Source organism: Microcaecilia unicolor, chromosome 14 (genome assembly GCF_901765095.1).
Source record: "Microcaecilia unicolor chromosome 14, aMicUni1.1, whole genome shotgun sequence".
In the NCBI taxonomy this organism is placed as follows: Eukaryota; Metazoa; Chordata; class Amphibia; order Gymnophiona; family Siphonopidae; genus Microcaecilia; species Microcaecilia unicolor.
This window is the reverse complement of record NC_044044.1, coordinates 29889856-29915459: the sequence shown is the minus strand read 5'-3', so window position 1 is coordinate 29915459 and position 25604 is coordinate 29889856. Positions and strand designations below refer to the sequence as shown.

At 45.9% G+C, this 25604-nt stretch overlaps 1 protein-coding gene and 4 gene segments (V, D, J or C); all 5 read right to left on the bottom strand.

Annotated features, from left to right (window-relative positions):
• Nucleotides 1-25604, bottom strand: part of LOC115457538 — a 440220-nt gene that overhangs the window by 153742 nt on the left and 260874 nt on the right.
• The window catches only part of LOC115457534, a 344279-nt gene that overhangs the window by 62146 nt on the left and 256529 nt on the right, over nt 1-25604 (bottom strand).
• LOC115457536 overlaps nt 1-25604 on the bottom strand; it is a 357793-nt gene that overhangs the window by 83090 nt on the left and 249099 nt on the right.
• LOC115457537 overlaps nt 1-25604 on the bottom strand; it is a 367844-nt gene that overhangs the window by 116898 nt on the left and 225342 nt on the right.
• The window catches only part of LOC115457532 (immunoglobulin gamma-1 heavy chain-like), a 428753-nt gene continuing 425499 nt past the window's right edge, over nt 22351-25604 (bottom strand). For both annotated transcript variants that reach the window (XM_030187000.1, XM_030187001.1), the window contains one exon: nt 22351-23245. In XM_030187000.1, coding sequence (XP_030042860.1) covers nt 23237-23245 — 9 coding nt within the window. In that variant the 3' untranslated portion in view covers nt 22351-23236. The remainder of the gene's footprint in view (nt 23246-25604) is intronic.

Sequence of the window (25604 nt, the reverse complement as noted above, 5' to 3'; positions counted from 1 at the left end):
GTGCTAAGATCCCCTTCACAGATCTCACTCCTGCCCTGCAACTCCCTGTTATTGCAATACTGACCCCCAGAGCTCTGCCAATGCACCTCAATCCTGCCTGCAGCCCCCTGCTATTCCAGTGCTATGACCCACCACAGCTCTGCCAAGGCACCTCACTCCTGCCTGCAGCCCCCTGCTATTCCAGTGCTATGACCCACCACAGCTCTGCCAAGGCACCTCACTCCTGCCTGCAGCCCCCTGCTATTCCAGTGCTATGACCCACCACAGCTCTGCCAAGGCACCTCAATCCTGCCTGCAGCCCCCTGCTATTCCAGTGCTATGACCCACCACAGCTCTACCAAGGCACCTCAATCCTGCCTGCAGCCCCCTGCTATTCCAGTGCTATGACCCACCACAGCTCTGCCAAGGCACCTCAATCCTGCCTGCAGCCCCCTGCTATTCCAGTGCTATGACCCACCACAGCTCTGCCAAGGCACCTCAATCCTGCCTGCAGCCCCCTGCTATTCCAGTGCTATGACCCACCACAGCTCTGCCAAGGCACCTCACTCCTGCCTGCAGCCCCCTGCTATTCCAGTGCTATGACCCACCACAGCTCTACCAAGGCACCTCAATCCTGCCTGCAGCCCCCTGCTATTCCAGTGCTATGACCCACCACAGCTCTGCCAAGGCACCTCACTCCTGCCTGCAGCCCCCTGCTATTCCAGTGCTATGACCCACCACAGCTCTGCCAAGGCACCTCAATCCTGCCTGCAGCCCCCTGCTATTCCAGTGCTATGACCCACCACAGCTCTGCCAAGGCACCTCACTCCTGCCTGCAGCCCCCTGCTATTCCAGTGCTATGACCCACCACAGCTCTGCCAAGGCACCTCAATCCTGCCTGCAGCCCCCTGCTATTCCAGTGCTATGACCCACCACAGCTCTGCCAAGGCACCTCACTCCTGCTTGCAGCCCCCTGCTATTCCAGTGCTATGACCCACCACAGCTCTGCCAAGGCACCTCAATCCTGCCTGCAGCCCCCTGCTATTCCAGTGCTATGACCCACCACAGCTCTGCCAAGGCACCTCAATCCTGCCTGCAGCCCCCTGCTATTTCAGTGCTATGACCCACCACAGCTCTGCCAAGGCACCTCAATCCTGCCTGCAGCCCCCTGCTATTCCAGTGCTATGACCCACCACAGCTCTGCCAAGGCACCTCAATCCTGCCTGCAGCACCCTGCTATTCCAGTGCTATGACCCACCACAGCTCTGCCAAGGCACCTCAATCCTTCCTGCAGCCCCCTGCTATTCCAGTGCTAAGATCCCCTTCACAGATCTCACTCCTGCCCTGCAACTCCCTGTTATTGCAATACTGACCCCCAGAGCTCTGCCAATGCACCTCACTCCTGCCTGCAGCCCCCTGCTATTCCAGTGCTATGACCCACCACAGCTCTGCCAAGGCACCTCAATCCTGCCTGCAGCCCCCTGCTATTCCAGTGCTATGACCCACCACAGCTCTGCCAAGGCACCTCAATCCTGCCTGCAGCCCCCTGCTATTCCAGTGCTATGACCCACCACAGCTCTGCCAAGGCACCTCAATCCTGCCTGCAGCCCCCTGCTATTCCAGTGCTATGACCCACCACAGCTCTGCCAAGGCACCTCACTCCTGCCTGCAGCCCCCTGCTATTCCAGTGCTATGACCCACCACAGCTCTGCCAAGGCACCTCAATCCTGCCTGCAGCCCCCTGCTAGTCCAGTGCTATGACCCACCACAGCTCTGCCAAGGCACCTCACTCCTGCCTGCAGCCCCCTGCTATTCCAGTGCTATGACCCACCACAGCTCTGCCAAGGCACCTCACTCCTGCCTGCAGCCCCCTGCTATTCCAGTGCTATGACCCACCACAGCTCTGCCAAGGCACCTCAATCCTGCCTGCAGCCCCCTGCTATTCCAGTGCTATGACCCACCACAGCTCTGCCAAGGCACCTCACTCCTGCTTGCAGCCCCATGCTATTCCAGTGCTATGACCCACCACAGCTCTGCCAAGGCACCTCAATCCTGCCTGCAGCCCCCTGCTATTCCAGTGCTATGACCCACCACAGCTCTGCCAAGGCACCTCAATCCTGCCTGCAGCCCCCTGCTATTCCAGTGCTATGACCCACCACAGCTCTGCCAAGGCACCTCAATCCTGCCTGCAGCACCCTGCTATTCCCGTGCTATGACCCACCACAGCTCTGCCAAGGCACCTCAATCCTTCCTGCAGCCCCCTGCTATTCCAGTGCTAAGATCCCCTTCACAGATCTCACTCCTGCCCTGCAACTCCCTGTTATTGCAATACTGACCCCCAGAGCTCTGCCAATGCACCTCACTCCTGCCTGCAGCCCCCTGCTATTCCAGTGCTATGACCCACCACAGCTCTGCCAAGGCACCTCAATCCTGCCTGCAGCCCCCTGCTATTCCAGTGCTATGACCCACCACAGCTCTGCCAAGGCACCTCACTCCTGCCTGCAGCCCCCTGCTATTCCAGTGCTATGACCCACCACAGCTCTGCCAAGGCACCTCAATCCTGCCTGCAGCCCCCTGCTATTCCAGTGCTATGACCCACCACAGCTCTGCCAAGGCACCTCACTCCTGCCTGCAGCCCCCTGCTATTCCAGTGCTATGACCCACCACAGCTCTGCCAAGGCACCTCAATCCTGCCTGCAGCCCCCTGCTATTCCAGTGCTATGACCCACCACAGCTCTGCCAAGGCACCTCACTCCTGCCTGCAGCCCCCTGCTATTCCAGTGCTATGACCCACCACAGCTCTGCCAATGCACCTCACTCCTGCCTGCAGCCCCCTGCTATTCCAGTGCTATGACCCACCACAGCTCTGCCAAGGCACCTCAATCCTGCCTGCAGCCCCCTGCTATTCCAGTGCTATGACCCACCACAGCTCTACCAAGGCACCTCAATCCTGCCTGCAGCCCCCTGCTATTCCAATGCTATGACCCACCACAGCTCTGCCAATGCACCTCACTCTTGCCTGCAGCCCCCTGCTATTCCAGTGCTATGACCCACTACAGCTCTGCCAAGGCACCTCACTCCTGCCTGCAGCCCCCTGCTATTCCAGTGCTATGACCCACCACAGCTCTGCCAAGGCACCTCACTCCTGCCTGCAGCCCCCTGCTATTCCAGTGCTAAGATCCCCTTCACAGATCTCACTCCTGCCCTGCAACTCCCTGTTATTGCAATACTGACACCCAGAGCTCTGTCAATGCACCTTACTCCTGCCTTGGTGAAACCTCTGCTATTCCAGTACTGAGAGAAGAAATGAAATGACCTGATCATGAAAGTACTATGTATTGAAAAGGTGAAGAGGTTTTTATTTATTTTCTAAATTAAATACTCTTTCTTCCCCCCCCCCCCCCCGGATGTATTGGTTATTTACAGTTCATAGACATCATTTTCAAGCACCCGTGAGCTGGGATTGTAACCCACAGAAGTATTTTTCAAGGCATAGCAAAAACTCAATCAACAGATGAGAAAAATAAGAAATTAAAATATTTTTTCCTCTGGAAATATTTGTGTGGATCCCTCAAGTCATCAATGTGGTCTGACCCAGTATGGCTACTCTTATGTTCTAGGAAAGAGGTTTTAATTTAGTTTTGGACATTGTTGACATGTTTTGAAGTAGCAAAAAATATTGTGTTATACATATGTAATAGTTTTTGCTCATTTAAGTCTAGATTGAACTTTTTGCCCCGAAATAATTAAATTGATTTTTTTTTAAAGCATAACCTGGATTGAAAGGTGACTAGAGACATTTATAACAAATGTTTGGTAATATCTAAATGCTCCAAAGAGCTTGCAGTGTTCTATTTTAACCCTGGAAGATGAACTGATTTTCTGAAAGTCAAACAGTGAGAGATGGTGGGAGAAATGGGATTTTAAAATGTGCACTCTACTCACTAGTCTACACTATGAATTCCATCACCTTTCTGTTGCTTAGATTGTGTCCCAACAAAAATTTCTCCCCCTGCATTACCCAGAAGAAACTAAGCAATATTTTAATTCATTGATATTAAATGTTACGTACCTGATCTCGGTAAGATTTCCATTGCCATGCCTGCTGTTTGTCCACTGGAATTCCACTTATCATCCTGAAATGGAAGATACGAGCATTTCTGGATAAAGTGCTGTGATCCGTCATCATGTTTCTTGAGGTAGGGTTGGAATGAAGGAGGCTAAAAGGTGCAGTGAAAGTAGGGAAAGTTGAGTCAGCCAGATTTCTCACTTGGCCAAGTTGTGTTTGTAAGCCCCACCCTCCTCTTCCAGGCACAGTGACTCTAGCAGTAGGGTCAGGGAGACTTGATTTGCATGTGGTAGAATCAATTGAACTAAAAATATTATTCAAACTCTGCACTCAACACCCCCTTTACTGTGCCACTTCCTTGGGATTTTGCAGCTGAAATACATTATCATGCATTTTTTAAAAAATTGGTAGCAAAGGTTTAATGCTAAAAAAATGTAAGGTCATGCGTTTGGTCTACAAAATCTGAAGTTAGAGGTACAGTATGTGGGGTGAAGTACTTCTGAGCACAGAAGAGGAGTGGGACTTGGGTGTGATCATATCTAACGATCTTAAAGTGGCCACAATTCCAGGAATAACATGTATAGAATGTTTGTACTGTTTGGGAAGCTCGCCAGGTGCCCTTGGCCTGGATTGGCCGCTGTCGTGGACATGATGCTGGGCTCGATGGACCCTTGGTCGTTTCCCAGTGTGGCATTACTTATAAATATGTAGAAAAGGCCATGGTGAAAGCGAGAAGGATGCTTGGGTTCAGAGAGAGGAATTGGATGGTCGTAAAAAGGAGGTGATGATGCCTCGGTATAAAGTCTCCGATAAAATCTCATTTAGAATACTGTGTACAATTCTAGAGACCCACCTTCAGAAAGATATAAATAGGATGGAGTTGGTCCAGAGGGCGGCGACAAATGGTCAGTGGTCTTCATCATAAAGTGTACGGGGACAGAAAGATCTCAGGGGCTGATGTTCAAAACTACTGTCAGTATTAGGAAGGGGTTAATGCCAGGTTTCCACACACATTGGTGTGTGCTGAATGTTCTTATGTTTCCAGCGCAGACCACATTTTCAAAAAAAGCTTCCCTCCCATGTGGGTCTAGTGTAGGAAACTTTACACCAGGTTCGGGGCAGCATAGAAAAGTTGGTTAAGAGGTGTGTAGTCGCACCTCTTTTCTCCCTCCAACCAGACTACCCTGCCCCAGACTGCTTCTTACCCCCCCTCCCTGAGCTGACCAGGCCCTCTTTCCCCTAATTAAAAAAATATCCTGGTGGTCTAATGGCCACCCCTCCTGACCCGACTCATAGTGATCATCGGCTGCTCCCTCCCCTTCACCTATATAAAAATAAGCCCTGGTCCAGGCACTCCCCCAGCTCCTTCCCCCCCCCCCCCCCCAGTTGCAAACAAATACCCTGGTGGTCAAGTGGCCCCCCCTGGCTCCCCTCCCCTCAATCACAAATTGTCCTGGTGGTCTAGAAGTAGCCCACTCCCGACCCCCATATCTTGTAGGAAGTAGGTTGCCCACTCGCTTCTGCTTCTCCAGGTGTCACCTTCAAAATGGCAGCATCCTACCATATAAGGGAGAAACTGCCTTCTATCTTATAGGCCCCACCCAGTGCATCCCAGGGGTGGGTCACCACCATTTTGAAGATGCCACCTGGAGAAGCAGGAGCAAGTGGGCTTCACAGAAAGGGTGGTGAATGCATGGACCGGCCTCCTTGTGGAGGTGGTGGAGACGAAGACTATATCTGAATCCAAAAAAGTGTGGGACAAGCAGGTAAACGGTATGATTAGGCTGGGCTTGACGGGCCATATGGTCTTTATCTGTCTTGCAAGATTACTTCCTTTATTATCTTCCTATGCTTTGTAGAGGGTTAAGCAATTCCCTCAGCGAGCAGGCTGGAAAAAGAAACCCAATGGTCAGTGATACCGAATGGTGTAAAAGAGGCACCTATGTGTTAAGTAGTGCTGACTGGGTCTTACTCAGATTTTCAGCAGCACATAACCAGATAGAGCCCCCGAAAATACAGGCAGATAGCCACGACACTATTAGTACCGGGTTAGCTCAGGGCAGAGTCTGGGTGGAGACAGGAATAACCTGGGCACTGTCTGGATAACTTATCTGGTTAACTTACAAACCAGCAACTCCCAATGGTCACCTTATTCCTGGGTACGGCCTGCAACTGAATATCTGAGTAAATTCAGCCAGTGGCTCATAGCTTTCAACAAAACACTGACAGCTGCAGGCTGAATATTAATCTCTTCCCCCCCCCCCCAATAAGGTTCCTATTTTGTCTCATTTTGATGACAGAGCTGGATTCTGGTTTAGCTGTTGAGGTTAAGGTTGGGAAATTTGAATGGATGGAGAAAGGAGATCTTTTGTTCCCGAGGAGGTGCAGCTTCTGAAGGGATTCCCCAAACAGAAACTTAGCTGAAATTGGGTGGCGGAGCAGGTGGGGGAAGAGAGGTTGGTGGTTGGGAGGCGAGGATAGTAGAGGGCAGACTTATACGGTCTGTACCAGAGCCGGTGATGGGAGGTGGGACTGGTGGTTGGGAGGCGGGAAATACTGCTGGGCAGACTTGTATGGTCTGTGCCCTGAAAAAGGCAGGTACAAATCAAGGTAAGGTATACACATATGAGTTTATCTTGTTGGGCAGACTGGATGGACCATGCAGGTCTTTTTCTGCCGTCATCTACTATGTTGCTATGTTACTATGTAAAAATGCTTTCACAAGAGTAGAGTTTATTTCTGTGATCATCATGAATCTGGTTCATGGTCACGTTCAGAAACCTGAATGACGTGCCACGTCCCTTCTGGGGAATATTGGTGTTTGAGTGGTAGGAGTAACCCTATAGGAGCCTGGAGATTTTCAGATCGATGGAAGTGGACAGGCCGTGTCCTATGGACCAGTCTGGTGCTCCAGGTTTGGAGGATGAGGGAGAAGTATATTTGAGGAAATGTCGAATTCTTCATTATTCTTCTCTGGGCGTCTCTGTTTTAAGTGGTGTGAGCAACGTTCAGAAAGTAACTGTATAGTATATTGTAAAGCGACTCGATGGTTTTCTGCTGGGCAGTATTTCAAGTGATTAACAAACTCGGAAACTTGTACTCAAGTTTTTTTTTCCATGCAATATTTGCTCTGAGATCTTGAATTAGGATATTTAGCTTTTCAGTTTCAAACCATGTCTAAATGGATGCTTTCAGAGCTGATAACGGTTTTTTAAAGAGAATTCAGAAAGGATTGAAGTGTACGTAGTGGGTCTCTAAAAAGCAAGAGGATTGTGAGGGAAACAATGACACCCCAAGGTGTTCAGAGAGGTGTATAGACGATGGCACTTAGCCTAGATGATAAACACACTAAGAGCTGATCTCAAATGCCCCAAATCCATTAGAAGCAGTGCGTTTTTTCTAGTGTAAAAGGTGCCGTACTCAAATGCCAGGCCACCCTTCAGGGGTGGGGTGATCAGTGAGTGACCCACCCCACAATGGCCAGGCCCCCTGCAACCAGTCACAGAACCTATGACAAGGCAGAATTGGTGTGTTGGGCCTGAGCTCTTTCATTAAAACTTGGGACCATGGGTCAATTTTAGCAGACAATGAAAAAGGTGCTGGTACTCAGTACCCCCAAGTACCCCCTCAAAAAAAGCCCTGATTAGAAGTATAAAAAGCAATGGTTTAGTCAACAAAGCAAAACAGATAAATGGCAAACAGAAGTAAAGATTTCTAGGACAGTTTTTAAGAATTCCTAGCACTAATTCCTATAAAGTCTAATACAGGAACTTAGATCTAATGAAAGCAGGCATCGTACCTTTGATTACCACACACCCTTCAAATTCTGGCAAAAGCCATCTACCTAACTCGGGTGTAAATGTGATCATAGAACTTAAAACATGGAATCTTTAGGTGTCAGTGGAGACTTTTTCTTCATGATGGTAATGGGGTAAGCGGGGAAGGCTGGTTACAGGAGATGATACTTCGAGGTGGTGTCTCGGAGATAGCTCTGGCTGTGTCCCTGCACGGTCATATATGTGATTTCTTATCAGATATGACCTTCAACTTGGGATAGCACCATGGATAGGTATTGTCCAGGGGTATTGGTTGACAAAATCTTGCCAATCAGTTAAAAAAAAGTCTGCCGCGTCAGCCTCAGATATCCTGAACTAGGGTGGAATTATCTTTCTCAGTGGTTGTCTTGAATCATCCAGGCTGCACACCAGCTGAGTCACTGCACACTCTGTTCCAGGATCCAGGGACACGGTCTTTAATCTTGGCTGATGAAATGCAGTGCACATCTCCGATAGATAGAACCCATATTGATGGCTTCGGGCCTTTGATTCAGGTTTGATCAGATTAAGATCTGTGATACACATATTAAACTGTGATAGGGCAGGATATAAACCAAGCATAGAACACTTTAGCTATATAATGATTTTTGCACTTCTACGAAATCATGGGGAAACGTATTCTGACCCGTGGGGTAGGTGCAATCCCAACAATGCAAGCATGGGGAACAGAAACTGCATTGTGGGGCAGATACAACTCCACAAGCTTTCTGGGCAGACTCAATGGGCTATGTTGGCCTTTCTCTGTTATCTTTTACTACATTACCATACTAGGACTATGGTTGTTCCTTCTGGGGAGGGAGTATATCCTCCTTTTGGAGCATTGGGCATCTAGCAGTTTCCAATTGTTGCAGTTTTATGCAATGATTTGTGTTTCATCTCAAGTGATTCCCAATACCCCTAGTTCCATTTGAATATGCTTTGCCAATCCCTTCCTCTTTTGCCTCTTTCTAAGTACATAAGTACATAAATAGTGCCATAATGGACATAACAAAGGTCCATCAAGCCCAGCATCCTGTTTCCAACAGTGGCCAATCCAGGTCACAAATACCTGGCAAGATCCCAAAAAAGTACAAAACATTTTATGCCGCTTATCCCAGAAATAGTGGATTTTCCCCCAAGTCCAATGTAATAATGGTCTATGGACTTTTCCTTTAGGAAGCTGTCCAAACCTTTTTAAAATTCTGCTAAGCTAACCGCCTTTACCACATTTTCTGGCAACGAATTCCAGAGTTGAATTACACCAAACTTTTCTCTGATTCATTTTAAATGTACTACTTTGTAGCTTCATCGCATGCCCCCTAGTCCTAGTATTTTTAGAAAGCATAAGCAGACGCTTCACATCTACCCATTCCACTCCACTCATTATTTTATAGACCTCTATCATATCTCCCCTCAGCCGTCTCTTCTCCAAGCTGAAGAGCCCATTGCATAGCTACTCTGGCTTGGTGATTGTGTGGTAGCCTGAGGATATGCCCTGTGAAATGGATGCGTCTCTCTGTTACAATATCCCTAAGTACTGCTATGTCTGCTTTCTCTAGGATGGATTCATTTTTTCATATGGTCTTTCCATGTGACCCTGAAGATTTGTCTGAGGCAGCACTGGTGAAAGACATCTAGGCTGTCTGTCAACTTATCTGTCTGCTTACAGGTTTTGCATGCATAGATAATAGTAGACACAACCACTGATAAACACAGCCAAATTTTCAATCTCTCCATGATGGTCTTGGAAGACCATCCTGCTTATAATCGAACGAGAAAAACACCCAAGTTCCGACCTAAATCGGGAGATGGACGTTTATCTCACAAAAACGAATAAAGCGGTATAATCGAAAGCCGATTTTTGGACGTTTTCAACTGCACTCCGTCGCGGATGCGGACAAAGTTTATGGGGGTGTGTCAGAGGTGTGGCGAAGGCGGAACTGGGGCGTGGTTATCTGCCGAACAAAGATGGGCGCATTTCACTGATAATGGGAAAAAAGTATGCGTTTTTAGCTAGAATTTAGGACACTTTTCCTGGACCCTGTTTTTTCACGAATAAGGCCCCAAAAAGTGCCCTAAATGACCAGATGACCACTGGAGGGAATCGGGGATGACCTCCCCTGACTCCCCCAGTGGTCACTAACCCCCTCCCACCACAAAAAAATGATGTTTCACACATTTTTATTTTCACCCTCAAATGTCATACCCAGCTCCCTGGCAGCAGTATGCAGGTCACTGGAGGAGGAGTTAGGGGGTGCAGTGGACTTCAGGCAGGTGGACCCAGGCCCATCCCCACTACCTGTTACAATTGTGCTGCTTAATGCTTATTAGTCGTCCAACCCCCCCAAACCCACTGTACCCACATGTAGGTGCCCCCCTTCACCCCTTAGGGCTATAGTAATGGTGTAGACTTGTGGGCAGTGGGTTTTGAGGGGGATTTGGGGGGCTCAACACACAAGGGAAGGGTGCTATGCACCTGGGAGCTCTTTTACCTGTTTTTTTGGTTTTGTAAAAGTGCCCCCTAGGGTGCCCGGTTGATGTCCTGGCATGTGAGGGGGACCAGTGCACTACGAATCCTGGCCCCTCCCACGAATAAATGTCTTGGATTTATTCGTTTTTGAGCTGGACGCTTTCATTTTCTATTATCGCTGAAAAACAAAAACGCCCAGCTCACACATTGTTGAATAAAACATGGGCGTCTATTTTTTCCCAAAATACGGTTCGGTCCGCCCCTTCACGGACCCGTTCTCGGAGATAAACGCCCATGGAGATAGGCGTTTTCGTTCAATTATGCCCCTCCTTGTTGGGCATAATTTCTAACATACAGCTGATGTCTTGCCAGGCCAATATGTATCCTGCATCTTAATACTTTAGCTAATCTGGGGTGCTAGACATGGCAGGTTATAATCAGAGATGGACTTAAAATCTCTAATAACTCAACATTGGAATTAAGAAGGTGATTTATTGGGAGATGGTTACATCTTGGGACTGTGGGTCATTAATGATTATGTTAACAATATGTAAGCCACATTGAGCCTGCAAATAGGTGGGAAAATGTGGGATACAAATGCAATAAATAAATAAGTAAGTAAGTAAGTAATAGCTCAGGGGGCAGAACATTCTTTGCAGGTCTCCCAGTCAAGCACTGGCCATTTGTGATCTTTCTCTGCCTCCCATAGATCATTGATTTAGAGGCCACTTTGGCATGGTTGCAAACAAGCTGAGTCATAAGAGTCCTCTGTGGCTCAGAAAAGTGAAAAGACTTTAACTGGCATAAGAAACGGACCAGGACTCTACCCGGCTACCCTTTTCTGCTCTGAGAGTCCCCAAAGACACGTTTCCCTGCAGGATGAGGTCATAAGTGAGCTTACAAATTTACCATCTGACAGGATGTGGTGAGAAGCTATTTTCACTCTTGTTTTAATTAACCCAGAAGTAGAGCATGTAATGTAACCCACTGCTGATGGGAAGCCTGTTCTACTGAACAACAGGCTGAGGAAGACATCGTGTGGTGACAGCTTGGAGTCACATCCGAGGCTGGATTTGTGCTTTTTCAAACTGATTTAATGCTGATGAAAGGCATTGAACAGACTGTGCAGCAGATCAGGTCTTTCATCATCAGTGATGGCAGTACGGATGGGCAGAAACCGTTTAGGCTTTTTGTACACATCTGTCCTGCTAATATCGGGGTTTGAACTTGCACTGGAGACATTATTTAAGGGCATGGATGATTTTCACCTTTACGTGATCATTTTATCCATGCTCTTCCTGCTGGGCTCATCTCTGTAGCTCTGCCAGTGTACTTAGCACTGTACAGAAAAAATAATATGATTTAAAGATCAATTTCGCAACCAGGTGACAAACTAACTTTTTTGCCCGGAACTCAAGGTCACATAAGTGTAAGAGGGCAGAATTTCAGTCTGCTTACCTGAAGGAAGCAGGGAATCTTTTGTTAATGTTTTTGTATTTTAACCACGAGCCTATATCACTATCCGTAGGATCGTCGATTACTGCATATTCAAAGAAGTTCATTGTTGAACAAGTTGTAACTTAGAGACGGAGTAATGGTGAACTGGGTTTAAGGTCTCTTTAAATGGAAATTTTGTGGCTAAATCTACAGAAGAGGAAAGAACAGACTGAAATCTATTATGACCATACGAGGCCACCATTGCTTATTCTGTGATAGAATTTATTTTTTCATCTGAAGGCCATATTAATCTATTTCTATTGACGTGTTCTCCAGTATTCACTGATTTTGATAAGTTATATCATGGATTGAGAAAGATAATCCTATGTGGGTTTATAGAGAAGAGTAAGGCCAGGAGAAATAAAAGGAGTTGGTGGGTCTCATGTCGAGGGAGGTAGAGCAGTCTGTCAGAAGGTTCTGGAGAATGATTCAAGAGAGATCCTAGGACCTGAGTTTGACTTTCCTCTGCCACCAACTTATCTCCTTGAATCTCCTGTATCTTCATTGGAAAACAAGGCTTTAGCCTCAGTTTGGTTTTCTTGACATCAGCCTAAGAATTAAATCCATGAAAACTCATTTTTTTTTGTTGTCAATGAATGTGTGTCTAGAGACTGTACCAGAGGTGGCAGTAGAGTTTCACAGTCCAATGCATTGAGAACATCAGTGTATCAGTATACTTATGTACTGTGAAGAGGCAGGGAACTACAAGGTCCAGAACGCACTGCAGCAGCAAGGGGATCCGAGTCAGGGGGAGGACTCTAGGCAGGAGAGTGAGAAGCCAGCAGTTGATTGGGAAATTGAACCAGGTGTGAGAGGGTTGCAGGCAGCTTTATTAAGAGAGTGGTGGAAAGCTGTAGGGGGTAGATGGAAACACTGGGGAAGCTCTCTGTGGAAAAGGTGACAGCTGGAGAAGGACAGTAGATGCTTGTGTTTGACTGTTTGAGTTTGAGGAACTGTCTTAAGTTTGAGAAGGGTTTAAGTAGCAGGCTCTGAGTAAAAGTGCCTTTTTGTTATGTTGGACTTGAAGAAATGTTTATGTTAAAGAAGAAACAAGCCATGAGGAGTATGTTAAATGGCCATTAATAAAACCCTTAATTATAAGAAGCCTGGTGTTGAGCATTTTGTGAAGGGAGAAGAGGAGGCAGAAAGCTCTCCAGTGTTTGAGACAGAATCCTGTGAGTTACCTAGAAGGCTAGAGCCCAGCAGTGACCCTGTGTGTGTGGAGGAAGCTAAGCAGGGTCAGCCCTGGCCGGACCCTGGAAGGGTGACCAACTCACAGTACTTATATTGGCAAAAGCTCTGGGTTCATGATGGCTGCCGTCGGCTGCCTCCTCCCCCTCCCTACGGTTAACCATAATAGCAACAAGAACGGCAGATGGCTTGTGTTGATTTCTACCTCATCAACCGTAGCAAGTTCCTGTAAAACTCTGTTTACTGAGCCCATTAGTGTGAGACCAGAAGAATTTAGCAACAGAATGGATGATTGACTCATGAGGCATGGAGTTGAAACTTTTTTTCTTCAGCTAGGCGATGGAGAGGTATTGTATATGCAAAAGAGTTAGAAAATAAATCGTACATTGCATTTAGATATGAAAACAATTAACAATATTGATCCTATTCCTGGATTAAGGTGATTTCTAACATGATCTGGGCACTAGGAGCAAGTATTTATGACCTATATTTAATGTTTTCAAGTGAAAACATGTTCCCCAAGGGAATAATCTGACACTGGTGGAATAACGGTGACATCGGGTGGATATGAAGTGGGATTCATTGGTAGATCGAATGATTTCATATAGCATTTTCATTTAACATTCAAGATAACTCCATTAACCTCCCAATCTGTGGTAGCCAGATAACTTTCCTGGGTGGCCTGAGGTCTGGATATTCAGTGTGGGTACCTGGCATGACCAGCATTGAATATCCGAAAGTCAATATTAAAAAAAAAAACACCCCACTGCTGCATTGGGCTGAATATTACCATGATAGTAACTAGAAGGATACTTACTTTCCAAGCTTTTTTTCAGACATAAATTTAGCAGTTACAGCGAGGTAATTGCTAAATAATGTACTGTAATGGCAAAGCCCATCATTTTTCTGTACAGTTCATATAGGTAATGCAGATGCACTTAATCTCACCTATAGAGGTGACATCAACAACTCCAATGTTATCTGCTCTGTTTCCAGTTAATGTCCAGTACCATGCCACCACATGTTAAGCCCATGTCCAATCCCCACCACATTCCATACTTGTCAGTTTTTGCAAGAATTGGTACTTGCTAAGTATCGAGCCATTATGGGTGTGTGGTAGCAGCATGCATGCACTGTTTCCCTCATTAACTGCTTAACACACTCGAGCATTAGGGGCCAGTAGTCCATGGGTTGTCAAACTGTAATGCTGGAGGGCTGCAGGATACCTCCACTCCACTGCTGATCCATGTACATTTCTTCAATGTTTCTCCACTTACCTAGATAGATGAGCATGTAAGACCCCATTTAATCCTATATATGGCACATCTGGCAAAATTAAACTAAAAAAAAAAGCTTTTGCCCTAACATCTGGCCTCTATGGACATTTTGTTTAGTATGCGGTCATTGTCATGACACAACCAACCTGCCAGAAGGGATTTCGGTTGGTTACTGGGGAGTTGTAGCTCACTGACACCAACCTGACTATTCCAAGGGTCTGATGCAGTGGTCAATGAATCAGTCAATCTTGAGGATTTTGGTGTTTTATTATTTTTACCTTCTATGTGATGTAGGCAGTTGACTCACTTAACTACAGCCAAGAGAAACCAGTTTAATAATGGGTTGGGCCTAGGCTCGGGTTCTTAATCATGATTATTTTATTCATCTTTAACAGAATCCATTGTTCTTGACTTCACATTTTAGGCAACAACTGCTTCTGTTATTTATTGAGTGTTGGCTGGTGGGGGAGGGGCCTTCATAAGTCTATGGTTTCATTGAACATTCTGCTCATCTACAAATCGAGGATGGTGATGGCACAATTCAAGCATGCTTGGGACAGATATAGAGACTGGTGAGAAGACTGTTGAGTAGCATCTACTGTAATGCAGCAAGTAGAGGCAACTGGGCAGGATCAATGGGTCAAACATTCCTTATCTGTTAACCATCACTATGTGCTGGTACTACAGAACTCATCATGAGAGAGACAGAGAGAGGGGAAGAGTCCATGTAGTAGCTCAAATGAAGCCTGTGTTCTGATTTTGACTATTATGGTACGTGGAGGGGCATAATCGAATGGGGCCCCTGCCCACATTTTCCTGAGGACGTTCGCGCAGGACGTCCCGGTGAAGGGGCTGGGAAACCCGTATTATCGAAACAAGATGGGCGGCCATCTTTCGTTTTGATAATATGGTCAGGGATGCCCAAATCTCAACTTTTAGGTTGACCTTAGAGATGGTCATCCCTGGTTTTTGGCGATAATGGAAACCGAGGACGCCCATCTCAGAAACGACCAAATTCAAGCCCTTTGGTCATGGGAGGATCCAGCATTCATAGTGCACTGGTCCCCCTCACATGCCAGGACACCAACCGGGCACCCTAAAGGGCACTGCAGTGGACTTCATAAATTGCTCCCAGGTGCATAGCTCCCTTACCTTGTGTGCTAAGCCCCCCCAAACCCACTATACACAACTGTACACCACTACCATAGCCCTAAGGGGTGAAGGGGGGCACCTACATGTGGGTACAGTGGGTTTCTGGTAGGTTTTGAAGGGCTCACATTTACCACCACAAGTGTAACAGGTAGGGGGGATGGGCCTGGGTCCACCTGCCTGAAGTGCACTGCACCCACTAAAACTGCTCCAGGGACCTGCATACTGCTGTCAGGGAGCTTGGTATGACATTTGAGGCGGGCATAGAGGCTGGTAAAAAATATTTTTAAAGTTTTTTTTGAGGGTGGGAGGGGGTTAGTGACCACTGGGGGAGTAAGGGGAGGTCATCCCCGATTCCCTCCAGTGGTCATCTGGTCAGTTCAGGCATCTTTTTGAGGCTTTGTCACAAGAAAAAATGGACCAAGTAAAGTTGGCCAAGTGCTCGTCAGGGACGCCCTTCTTTTTTCCATTATCGGCCGAGGATGCCTATGTGTTAAGCACACCCCAGTCCCGCCTTTGCTAGGCTTCAGACACGCCCCTGTGAACTTTGTTTGTCCCCGCGACAGAAAGCAGTTGAGGGCGCCCAAAATTGGCTTTCGATTATGCCAATTTGGGCGACCCTGGGAGAAGGATGCCCATCTCCCAATTTGTGTCGAAGGATGGGCACCCTTCTCTTTCGAAAATAAGCCTGTAAGTGGAACAAATGATGTTTTGGACATTACTAGGAGCTTATTGGTCAAGACCTTTATTCAAGCAAGATGCAACATGTATTTGTTTTATGTGTTTCTACTGCTTGCTTCATTGAACTATTTGACAGGCTTGACCTCATGTTGTTTGTTCCTCCATCTTCCACCTTTAGACTGGTGGGAACCCGTTGTGTTGCATTCTTTTTTTCTAGCTTCTATACAATGGAGCTTTTTGCCTTTTATCTTCTTCTAGTATCTGTTTTAATAGCAACCTCAAGACGCTCATTTGCCCGGGTCTTTGGGGAAGAGGTAAAGTAGAGGCCAAGCTTTGGGTGTATTCAATCTTGTTGCAGGAGAGGTGGGAGCACCTGGCTTGTCCTCATTTACCCCACTGGCCTGTGTCCCCTGTTGTTTTGGTGTCCCAATGTTATCTGTCTGTGTTGTAAACCACTTTGCTATACTCCATGTTAACGGTATATCAAGTTTTAAGCAAAACTAAACTTTTCACCAAGAAAGTGTGAGGCTGGGACCCTTTGGTATTTTTTTTCTGAAGTGATATGAATAAAGATTCTCGTGAATGGCTGCTCTGCATTCTCTGTTTTTTTGCCAAGAAAAGTTTTATCGGTATTATGAGCTTCTGATTTAGAATTTATGCATACAGGAAATGTAAATGAGTGAGGGGAAGGGGTTTTGGATCAGGCTTATACCTATCAGTTGTAGCTCAAGGTAAGTTTCATTCAGGTACACCAGGTAGTTCCCCATCCCTGAAGGACGTACAGTTGTGAAGGGCAATTCTATAATTGTGCATACATGGAGGGGCATAATCGAACGGCGCCGGCTAACTAGATGGCCGGCCATCTATATAGCTGGCGGCGAAAAGCGGTGGCAGAACCGTATTATCGAAAAAGATAGCCGGCTATCTTTTGTTTCGATTATACGGTTGGAGCCAGCCAAATGTCAGCATTTGGGGCGGCTTTAGAGATGGCCGGGTTTGGTTTTTGGTCATAATGGAAACCGGGCCCGGCGATCTCAAACCTAGCCAAATGCAAGGCATTTGGTCGTGGGAGGAGCCAGTATTCATAGTGCACTGGCCCCCCTGACATGCCAGGACACCAACTGGACACCCTAGGGGTCGGTGTGGTGGACTTCAGAAAACGTTCCCATATGCATAGCTCCCTTACTTTGGGTGCTGAGCCCCCCCCCCCAAAAACCCACTACCCACAAATGTACAACACTACCGTAGCTCTTAGAGGTGAAGGGGGCAACTACATGTGGGTACAGTGGGTTTTGGAGGTCTCCCATTTACCAGCACAAGTGTTACAGATGGGGGGAGTATGGGCCTGGGTCCACCTGCCTTAAGTGCACTGTAGTACCCACTAAAAGTGCTCCAGGGATCTGCATACATGCAGGCCTGTAGGACTTGTTGCTGCTGTATAATCTTGGCACACCAGTTGACAGCTGAAGACTAATCTCTTTGAAAAAGTCCTTTATTTGAATAAGCATGTTTACTCACAGTTAACTGCAGATCAGAGGTTGTGCCCTACTGGCAAAGAGTCTCACTGGTACTGAGATTAGCAGTAGGTCAGAGTTGGCAGAATGGTGTACAATGCCTTCTTTCAGCAACATTCAAGGTAATAACTAAGTTCTCTAATGTGGTACACATGAAAGGGATCTAAAACTGGCTTACACAAATGGCCACTACCTCATGGACTACCGGAAACAAAACAGGGCACACTCTGACCCAATTAGCAGGGGGAAACGCACCATGGGAGCAGAGCCTACCAACTACCAACAGCGTGAGCATTTAACAGAAGCTACTGCAATCACGTAGCCCAATACCCTACACCCACCACAATGCATTGCTGATGGCTCGTAACCCAATCTAACTGGTACACTTGTGGTAGAAAGTGTGAGCCCTCCAAAATCTACTGTGCCTACATGTAGGCGACATCTGCAGCCATTAGGAAAGGGATGGAAAACAAACACAAGGATGTTATCAATATTGTGTCCAATTCTGGTCGCCGCACCTCAAAAAAGATATAAAGGAATTGGAGAAGGTGCAGAGAAGGGCGACGAAAATAATAAAAGGGATGGAATGACTTCCTTATCAGGAAAGACTGAGAAGGTTAGGGCTCTTCAGCTTGGAGAAAAAGAGGCTGAGGGGGTGATATGATAGAAGACTACAAGATAATGAGCGGAGTAGAGCGGACAGATGTGAAGCGGTTGTTTACACTTTCAAACAACAACAAAACCAGGGGACACAAGATGAAGCAAGAATATGGTAGATTTAAAACAAACAGGAGAAAGTTTTTCTTTACTCAGCGTGTAGTTGGACTCTGGAACTCGTTGCCGGAGAATGTGGTGGCAGCGGCTGGCCTTACGGAGTTTAAAGGGGGTTTGGACAGATTCCTGAGGGAAAAGTCCATTGAACATTATTAAAAATCAGTTTTTTTAATGGGTTTTGCCAGGTTCTTGAAGCCTGGATTGGCCACTGTCAGAGACAGGCTGCTGGGCTTGATGGACCCTTGGTCTTTTCCCAGTATGGCGGTGCTTATGTACTTATGTTCATAAGGGCTACTGTAGGTTCTTGGTGGGTTTTGGAGGGCTCCCATGCAGTATAAGGGGGTAACAGTGTGATGTGTGCCTGGAAGCCTTTATATGAAGTCAACTGCAGTGCCTCCTAAGGTTTTCACTTGGACATTTTTTTTAAATGGGCCAAAGACATAAATGCACAGAGCACATTAACATCTAGCATGTGGCCATGAAAAAAAAAAAAAAGAGATATTTTGCTGTTTCAGAAATGGCTGTATTTTCTATTCAAATTTGGGACATTTAGAGAAAAAAAACATCCAAAGTCAGATTTAAATGTCATATTGAAAATGCCGCTCCACATGAACTATGTTCTATTCTATAAAACAGTTCAGAAGGATATTAGACCCCCCTTTTACCAAGGCACGATCATGTTTTTACTACGCATTAAAATTGGGCACGCGCTAAACGTAAGAGACACCAATGCATTCCTATGGGCATCTCTAACGTTTAGCATGTGCCCAATTTTAATGCATAGATCGCGCCTTAGTAAAAGACCCCTTTGGTGCATAACTACAAAGGAGTATATATCTCCAAATTTTGTGTGTAATTTATAGAAGAGTATTTTTTTTATTTGTACCCTGCACTTTCCCACTCATGGCAGGCTCAATGCGGCTTAGGTACTTAATTTGTACCCAGGGCAATGGAGGGTTAAGTGACTTGCCCAAAGTCACAAGGAGCTGTCTGTGCCTGCAGTGGGAATCGAACTCACTTCCTCAGAACCAAAGTCCACCACTCTAACCACTAGGCCATTCCTCCATTCTAGTATGTTATGTGCAGTTCATGACATGCTTAAATGCAAACATTTATGACTGCCATTGACCTGGAATCACTGTTTTGCTTAACTTTACATGCATTGGCGCTGACTTACACTAGTTTACCATTATTGCATCTTGACACACAGATACTGTTGCAGGATTGGTGTTCAGCATGTGTGCACCTACTTAGGGGAGCCCTTTTACAAAGCAGCGGTAAGCCCAAGGCGGGCTTACCACTTGCTAAAATGGAATTACCTCTGGGCTTCTGCAGTAGCTCCCACCCCCAGCGCATGACATTTCTAGCTGTACAAAAATATTTTAATTTTTGTAGTGTGTAATAAGGCAGGTAAACGGGGATATAGTCAAAGGCAGGGCCCCCTCCCCCAGAACTACAACATCCAGAATTCCCTAGGGGACTTGGAGAAAGGGGTGGGCCCAAAAACCCGGGAGGGATTCTCAGCAAAAGCGGGAGGGAAGACAGCCCGGGGAATAGGGAGCCATTTCCCCCAGTTACCAGCAGGGGGAGGAACAGCCAGGAGGACGCCCGGTTCCCATGGCTGACTAATCAATGCCGGATTCCTCCTAGCTGTGAAGGGAGGAGGGGAGATTTTCTGAACATTCTGAAGCAGGAGCAGGAGAGGGATGAAGAGAAAAAGGAGGAAGCTGAGTTGCCTGAACTAATGGATTACAAAGAGCAGGAGCTGGACATGCCTGCTGAATTGCCAGTCCTAGGGGAGACAGCCGGCATGGACTGGAAAAACCTCTCCAGCACATGAGAGGCCACAGGTGTTTGTACTGTGAAGAGGGAGGTGTGCTACCAGCCCTGCTTGGGACAGAGCTGCTGGAAGTGCTGGAGTAGGAAAGGTGTGATGTTCCTAGTTCATATAATTTCTCCCTCTTCCTTTGGGGAGTTTTTTTTTTTTTGTGAAACTCAATTTTCCTAAGACTGAGCTGCATTTGGCTGAAAACTGAACTTTGCTAAAGGCTGGGTGAAATTTTGCTAAAAGTAGAACTGAACTTTGTGGAATGCTGAGTGGACCTGGCCTAAAGGTAAACCTGAATAAATAAGGGAAAGCAGAACTTTGCTACCAAACGAAGGGGGTAGTGAGGGTAATTGGGGAACTGTTCCCCAAAAAGTGAGAGGATTTTGTTTGCGGATGGAGTTGGTATGAAATCTTTTCCTGCTCTGAACTGAGTCCTGCTTCAAGAGTTACTGCACAAGTGTGGAGGCGGAGGTCTAGATTGCTGGATACATTCCCCAGGAAAGGGAGGGCGTATCTCAAGAGCTGCTGCTGTGTACTCAATGGGTGAAGGTAAGTGCTTTCCCCCCCCTGAAATGGGCACCTAGCAAGTGAGAGCAGTAACGCAACAGCTTACAGCACAGATAAGTTCATATTTGATTTAAATTACAACTTCGCAGATAACTTTTTGAGGTAAAACAAGAGAGGTTTTTCAGCTTGTGATTTACTTTTTGACCGGATTGCTCCAGTACAGAGTACAGTTTAGGGAAATATACCCAGTAGAGCAACGGAAGTATGAAGCTTTTCCTCTCAGTACTTTAAGGACATTAGTAAGTTCCTTTCAATGTGTTTTTTGATTCATGTGTAGTTTTGTTTGACAACCGAATAAGTGAATCTGATTTCCTTCATTCTTTGCCTGCTGTTAGGCTACTCCTCCATGTCAAATGGTCAGAGTAAGGGTGAAACTTGTGTCTTGCTGCTCAATCTTCTGTTTTTTTTTGAGACTAGTATCTATTAACTGTAGACATTTCATCACTCTTATCTTCTGGATCCAGATTTCTGGAGGTTCCTCCAATAAGCACAAACTCTTTCTCATCAAGGCCAATTTATTTCAACACAGCAAAACATTCCATAACAAACAGATAAAATGAGATTAATAATATAGGTTACACACAGAATATATCATATCATTTCCATTTCACAATATACATCTACCTTAAAATGGTTTGAAGGAACAGGAGTTGGAAGATTGCAAAAAGTGAAACATTTACATTAAGTCTCGGACATAAAGCCAAATATTTACATTAAGGGGGGACGCTATCAACGTGGTTGACCATTAAGATGTACTCTTCCACTATTAACTCCAGTTAGTAACTAGGTCCTATTGTGTAAAATGGGACCAGTGGTGAAATTTCATGCTTTAATGGTAGCCCTATGCCTTGGATATCATACAAACAGTTGCAGATCTTATCCACAGATACATAAAGTTAGAAATCATGAAAGTGGAAAATAAGGGACCATGGTCTTACTTTTTATACTTGTCCTGATTTTCAGTATGTTGGTACAATGTAATATCACAGTATCATCTGTCTAGGTTGCACTGCGTATATATTTTGTATTTTAGGACTGAAATTTTTAATAGTGGCTTACTGTTCTGCAGTGCCAAGCAAGGCTCCTTCATGTAGGTTTTATGGAAAAGCTTACAGCTATGAGACAGGAGAAACATGATAACTGTGAGAGAATTTCTTTTTTTTTTTTGTTGGTGGTGGGTGGGGGGGAGGGGGGCTTGTTTTCATTCACAATCTTATTGCCGCAAATGTTGATTCAAGGTTTTTGAATGATTCTTCTTTTCAAAGTGCCATCTGCTAAGGTGTGCAATCTTCCACTACACAATTGTGAGCTCAACAAATAGCCCCTGATGTAGCCCAGTTGGGCGAAACACGGCCTGTGTCGGGCTTGCTAACTATATTATGATCTATATTTATTTTTTAAAAATTTATATACGTATCTGCTTTGCCTGTTTTCCATCTTGGAGTTTGTAGATCGATTGCCCTGTTGTTTTCTTATGGAAAAGCTTACAGCTATGAGACAGGAGAAACATGATAACTGTGAGAGAATTTCTTTTTGTTGTTGTTGGGGGGGGGGGGGGCTGTACAACTTGTCTAATGAATGTGTGAGATGAATGGAATGGTGGTGATGGAAGGGGTGAGAAGGCGAGAGGAAATAATCCCATGGCAAGGGCGGTGAGGGATAAGGGGTTGAAAAAGCCTGGAAAAAGAAAATGGTTGAAAATTGTGTTGAATTGTATACAGCCGCTAATAAAAATTGGTAAATTAAAAAAAAATCCCATGTCCTGTCTGCATTTTTTAATGAAAATATTTGGGTAAATAGTTTAACACCAAAATCAGCCAGCACAGTTAAATTAAGAATGGATATTCAGTACTGCTATCCGAAGAGTGAACAATGCTGAATTTCTATGCAGAGTGCACCATAGCATTGCTGTTTGGATTGCAACAATATTCAGTCTGTCACTTGAGATGTCATCTCAGATGGACGGTTCTATGTCTCCAACCAAAAGTTGGTTTCAACATTACCTGGTTATGTGCTTACGAAAGCATTATACTGTTTTTTTTTTCTTAAAAAAAGATATTCAGAAACTTGCAGGCATTCAGCACCTTGGAGAGTTCTCAGTTTACAATCAAAAATCTCTCCGAGTAGACCTTAATGAAAAGAAGGTTGAGCTTGATGACATCTAGCCTTTGGAGTCCAACGATTAGTTGGTCACTTCAACATTACCCAGTCTTATACTTAACAAGAGCATCACCTTAGTTAAAGTGGATATTCTGAAATTTTGCAAACATTCAGCATCTTGGAGAGTTCTCCTCAGGTTCTACTGCTATCCAGAAATAAAGATCCTCTGCTTTCAACTTAGGAAGAACAGAGGCAAAAGGGAAGATGCGAAAGACACACACATCCTTGTTGTTCCTTAATCTTCATTTTCTTGGTTGGGAGGTTTTTACTTTACCTATGAAAATAGCAGTCACATTGGTAAGGACAATGCAGTGTGATCCGATATCATCAACTTCTTTTTGACTAACAAGTAAAAAAAGTAGTTTATATGCTTTATTCAGAAGCAAAGTTATCCTTGAGGTTTTTCATTTGTAAGTATTAAGTATTAACAATATTTACATATTTATATATCCATTTTGATCTGGACAGTGAAATTAAATCATTCGTGTATAAACCTATACCATTTTTAAACACTGGCTGCTGCAGGTTTTTTATAACCAGATGTTCAGTGTGGAAGCTTATTCAGATTCCGATACTGAATATCCAGGTATGTCTGACCAGCAGGGCTTATTGGGATACCGGTTGATATCCAGACCAGTACCCATATAAGTGCCCAGAAAATGTTAGGACAGCTTTTTTGCTGTCTTAACTTTACCCAGGCACTTATCCAGTTAGCTGACTGAATATGACATGAAATGGGGGAGACCTGACAGTACCCTGACCATGGACTGCATAGGGTGGCATCAGTCTCTGATGATATTCAGTGGCACCCTCTGGTTAAGAGGCACTGAATAGTAGGGGCATAGCTGGTCAAAGTGATTTAACCAGATAGAAGCTTTCCTACCCAGCTAAATACTAATTCTAATAATACAGAATTTATATTCCACTAAATACTTTCTTGGTCCAAAGCTGATTACAAAAGATTTACTGACTTATTTCTAGATATCACAATCTGAATAATTACCCTATAGAATTTAACTTAGCATTATTAACAACTAGTAAAAAAGACCCGTTTCTGTCAGAAATGAAACGGGTGCTAGCAAGGTTTTCCTCTGAGTGTATGTTTGAGAGAGAGAGTGTGTGTGAGAGATGTAGAGTGTGATAGACAGAGAGTGTTTCAGAGACAGTGTATGTGATAGACAGAGAGTGAGTGTGCACCCCTCCCCCCTCCCTTTATGGTCTGAGGCCCCCCTTCCACCCCCACCTTTCTGGTCTTAGGACCCCCCTCACCACCCCTGCAGCCACCCTTGTCTAGCGACCCTCACCTCTCCCCTGCCCCCCTCCAGCCACCCATGTCCAGCGGTGACCCTGCTCTCTCACCTGCCCCTCCTTCATCCACCCAGGTTGTGTTTAACGAAATCTTCGGCGCGGGCAGGAGAGATCCACGTTCCTGCCTGCCCGCTGCTGGCGCTGTTGACGCTTCCCCGATGCCGGATTGCTGTTGAAAGTGGCCGCCGAGACTGCCGTTGAAGTCTTGGAGGCCGCCCTTGTAAGTATCGGTGGCCATTTTGAACAGTGATCCGGCATCGGGGGAGCATCAGCAGTGCCAGCAGCGGGCAGGCAGGAACATGGATCTTTCCTGCCTGCCCCAAAGATTTTGTTAAACACAACCTGGGTGGATGAAGGAGGGGCAGGTGAGAAAGCAGGGTCGCTGGACATGGGTGGCTGGAGGGGGGCAGGGGGAGAGCAGGGTCACCGCTGGACATGGGTGGCTGCACGGGGGCAGGGGGAGAGGAGGGTCGCTGGACATGGGTGGCTGCAGGGGGGAGGGGAGGGTCAGTGGACATGGGTGGCTGTGGGGGGAGGGGTGTTTGATGTGCTTGGGGGCTTGGGTGATGCGCCGAGGGGGGGTTCTTTGTTTCCGCGCTTGTGGCAGGGAGTGGCACACTGACAGCTGATTCCCAGGCAGGGGAAGGAGTAGTGAAACATGCTCCGTGTGTTTTCCTACTCCTCCCCTTGCCTTGGAATCAGCTGTGAGTGACGTCATCCTGGCTACGGAGCCTTGCTCAACAACTCCAGGAGCCACGAACACAGGCAGTCCCACATTAGAACGTTGGTGGTGAGAATTATTATATAGGATGAGTTATCTAGAAGACATTTAATTCATCAACAGGACTTCAATCAAAGAAAGATAAAAGGAACTTTTAGGACCTTTCTATGTTTACTTTCATCTTTTGATTTTTGTTTTGCCTCTTTTTTTTTATTTGTTCCCTCCGTGTTCTTAATCCACTATAGTGTGTGTGTATGCAGGTCTGAGTGCGTGTGTTGGGGAAGGGACTAGAAGAAATTTGGGAAACAATGGAAGCTTGCATTGAATGAGAAGTTGTGTGTTGCTGCTCTTTGGCGCTCATTTAGTCCTGGATTATTGTAGCCACAGAAAATACGGTTTGATTCGGGCACTGTAGAAATAAAAGCCAAGAAACAAACTTTAAACAACAATGTTTTTGTTGGATATCAGTGACTAGCTTCTAAGATCCATGCATAAGTACATAAGTAATGCCACACTGGGAAAAGACCAAGGGTCCATCGAGCCCAGCATCCTGTCCACGACAGCGGCCAATCCAGGCCAAGGGCACCTGGTGAGCTTCCCAAAC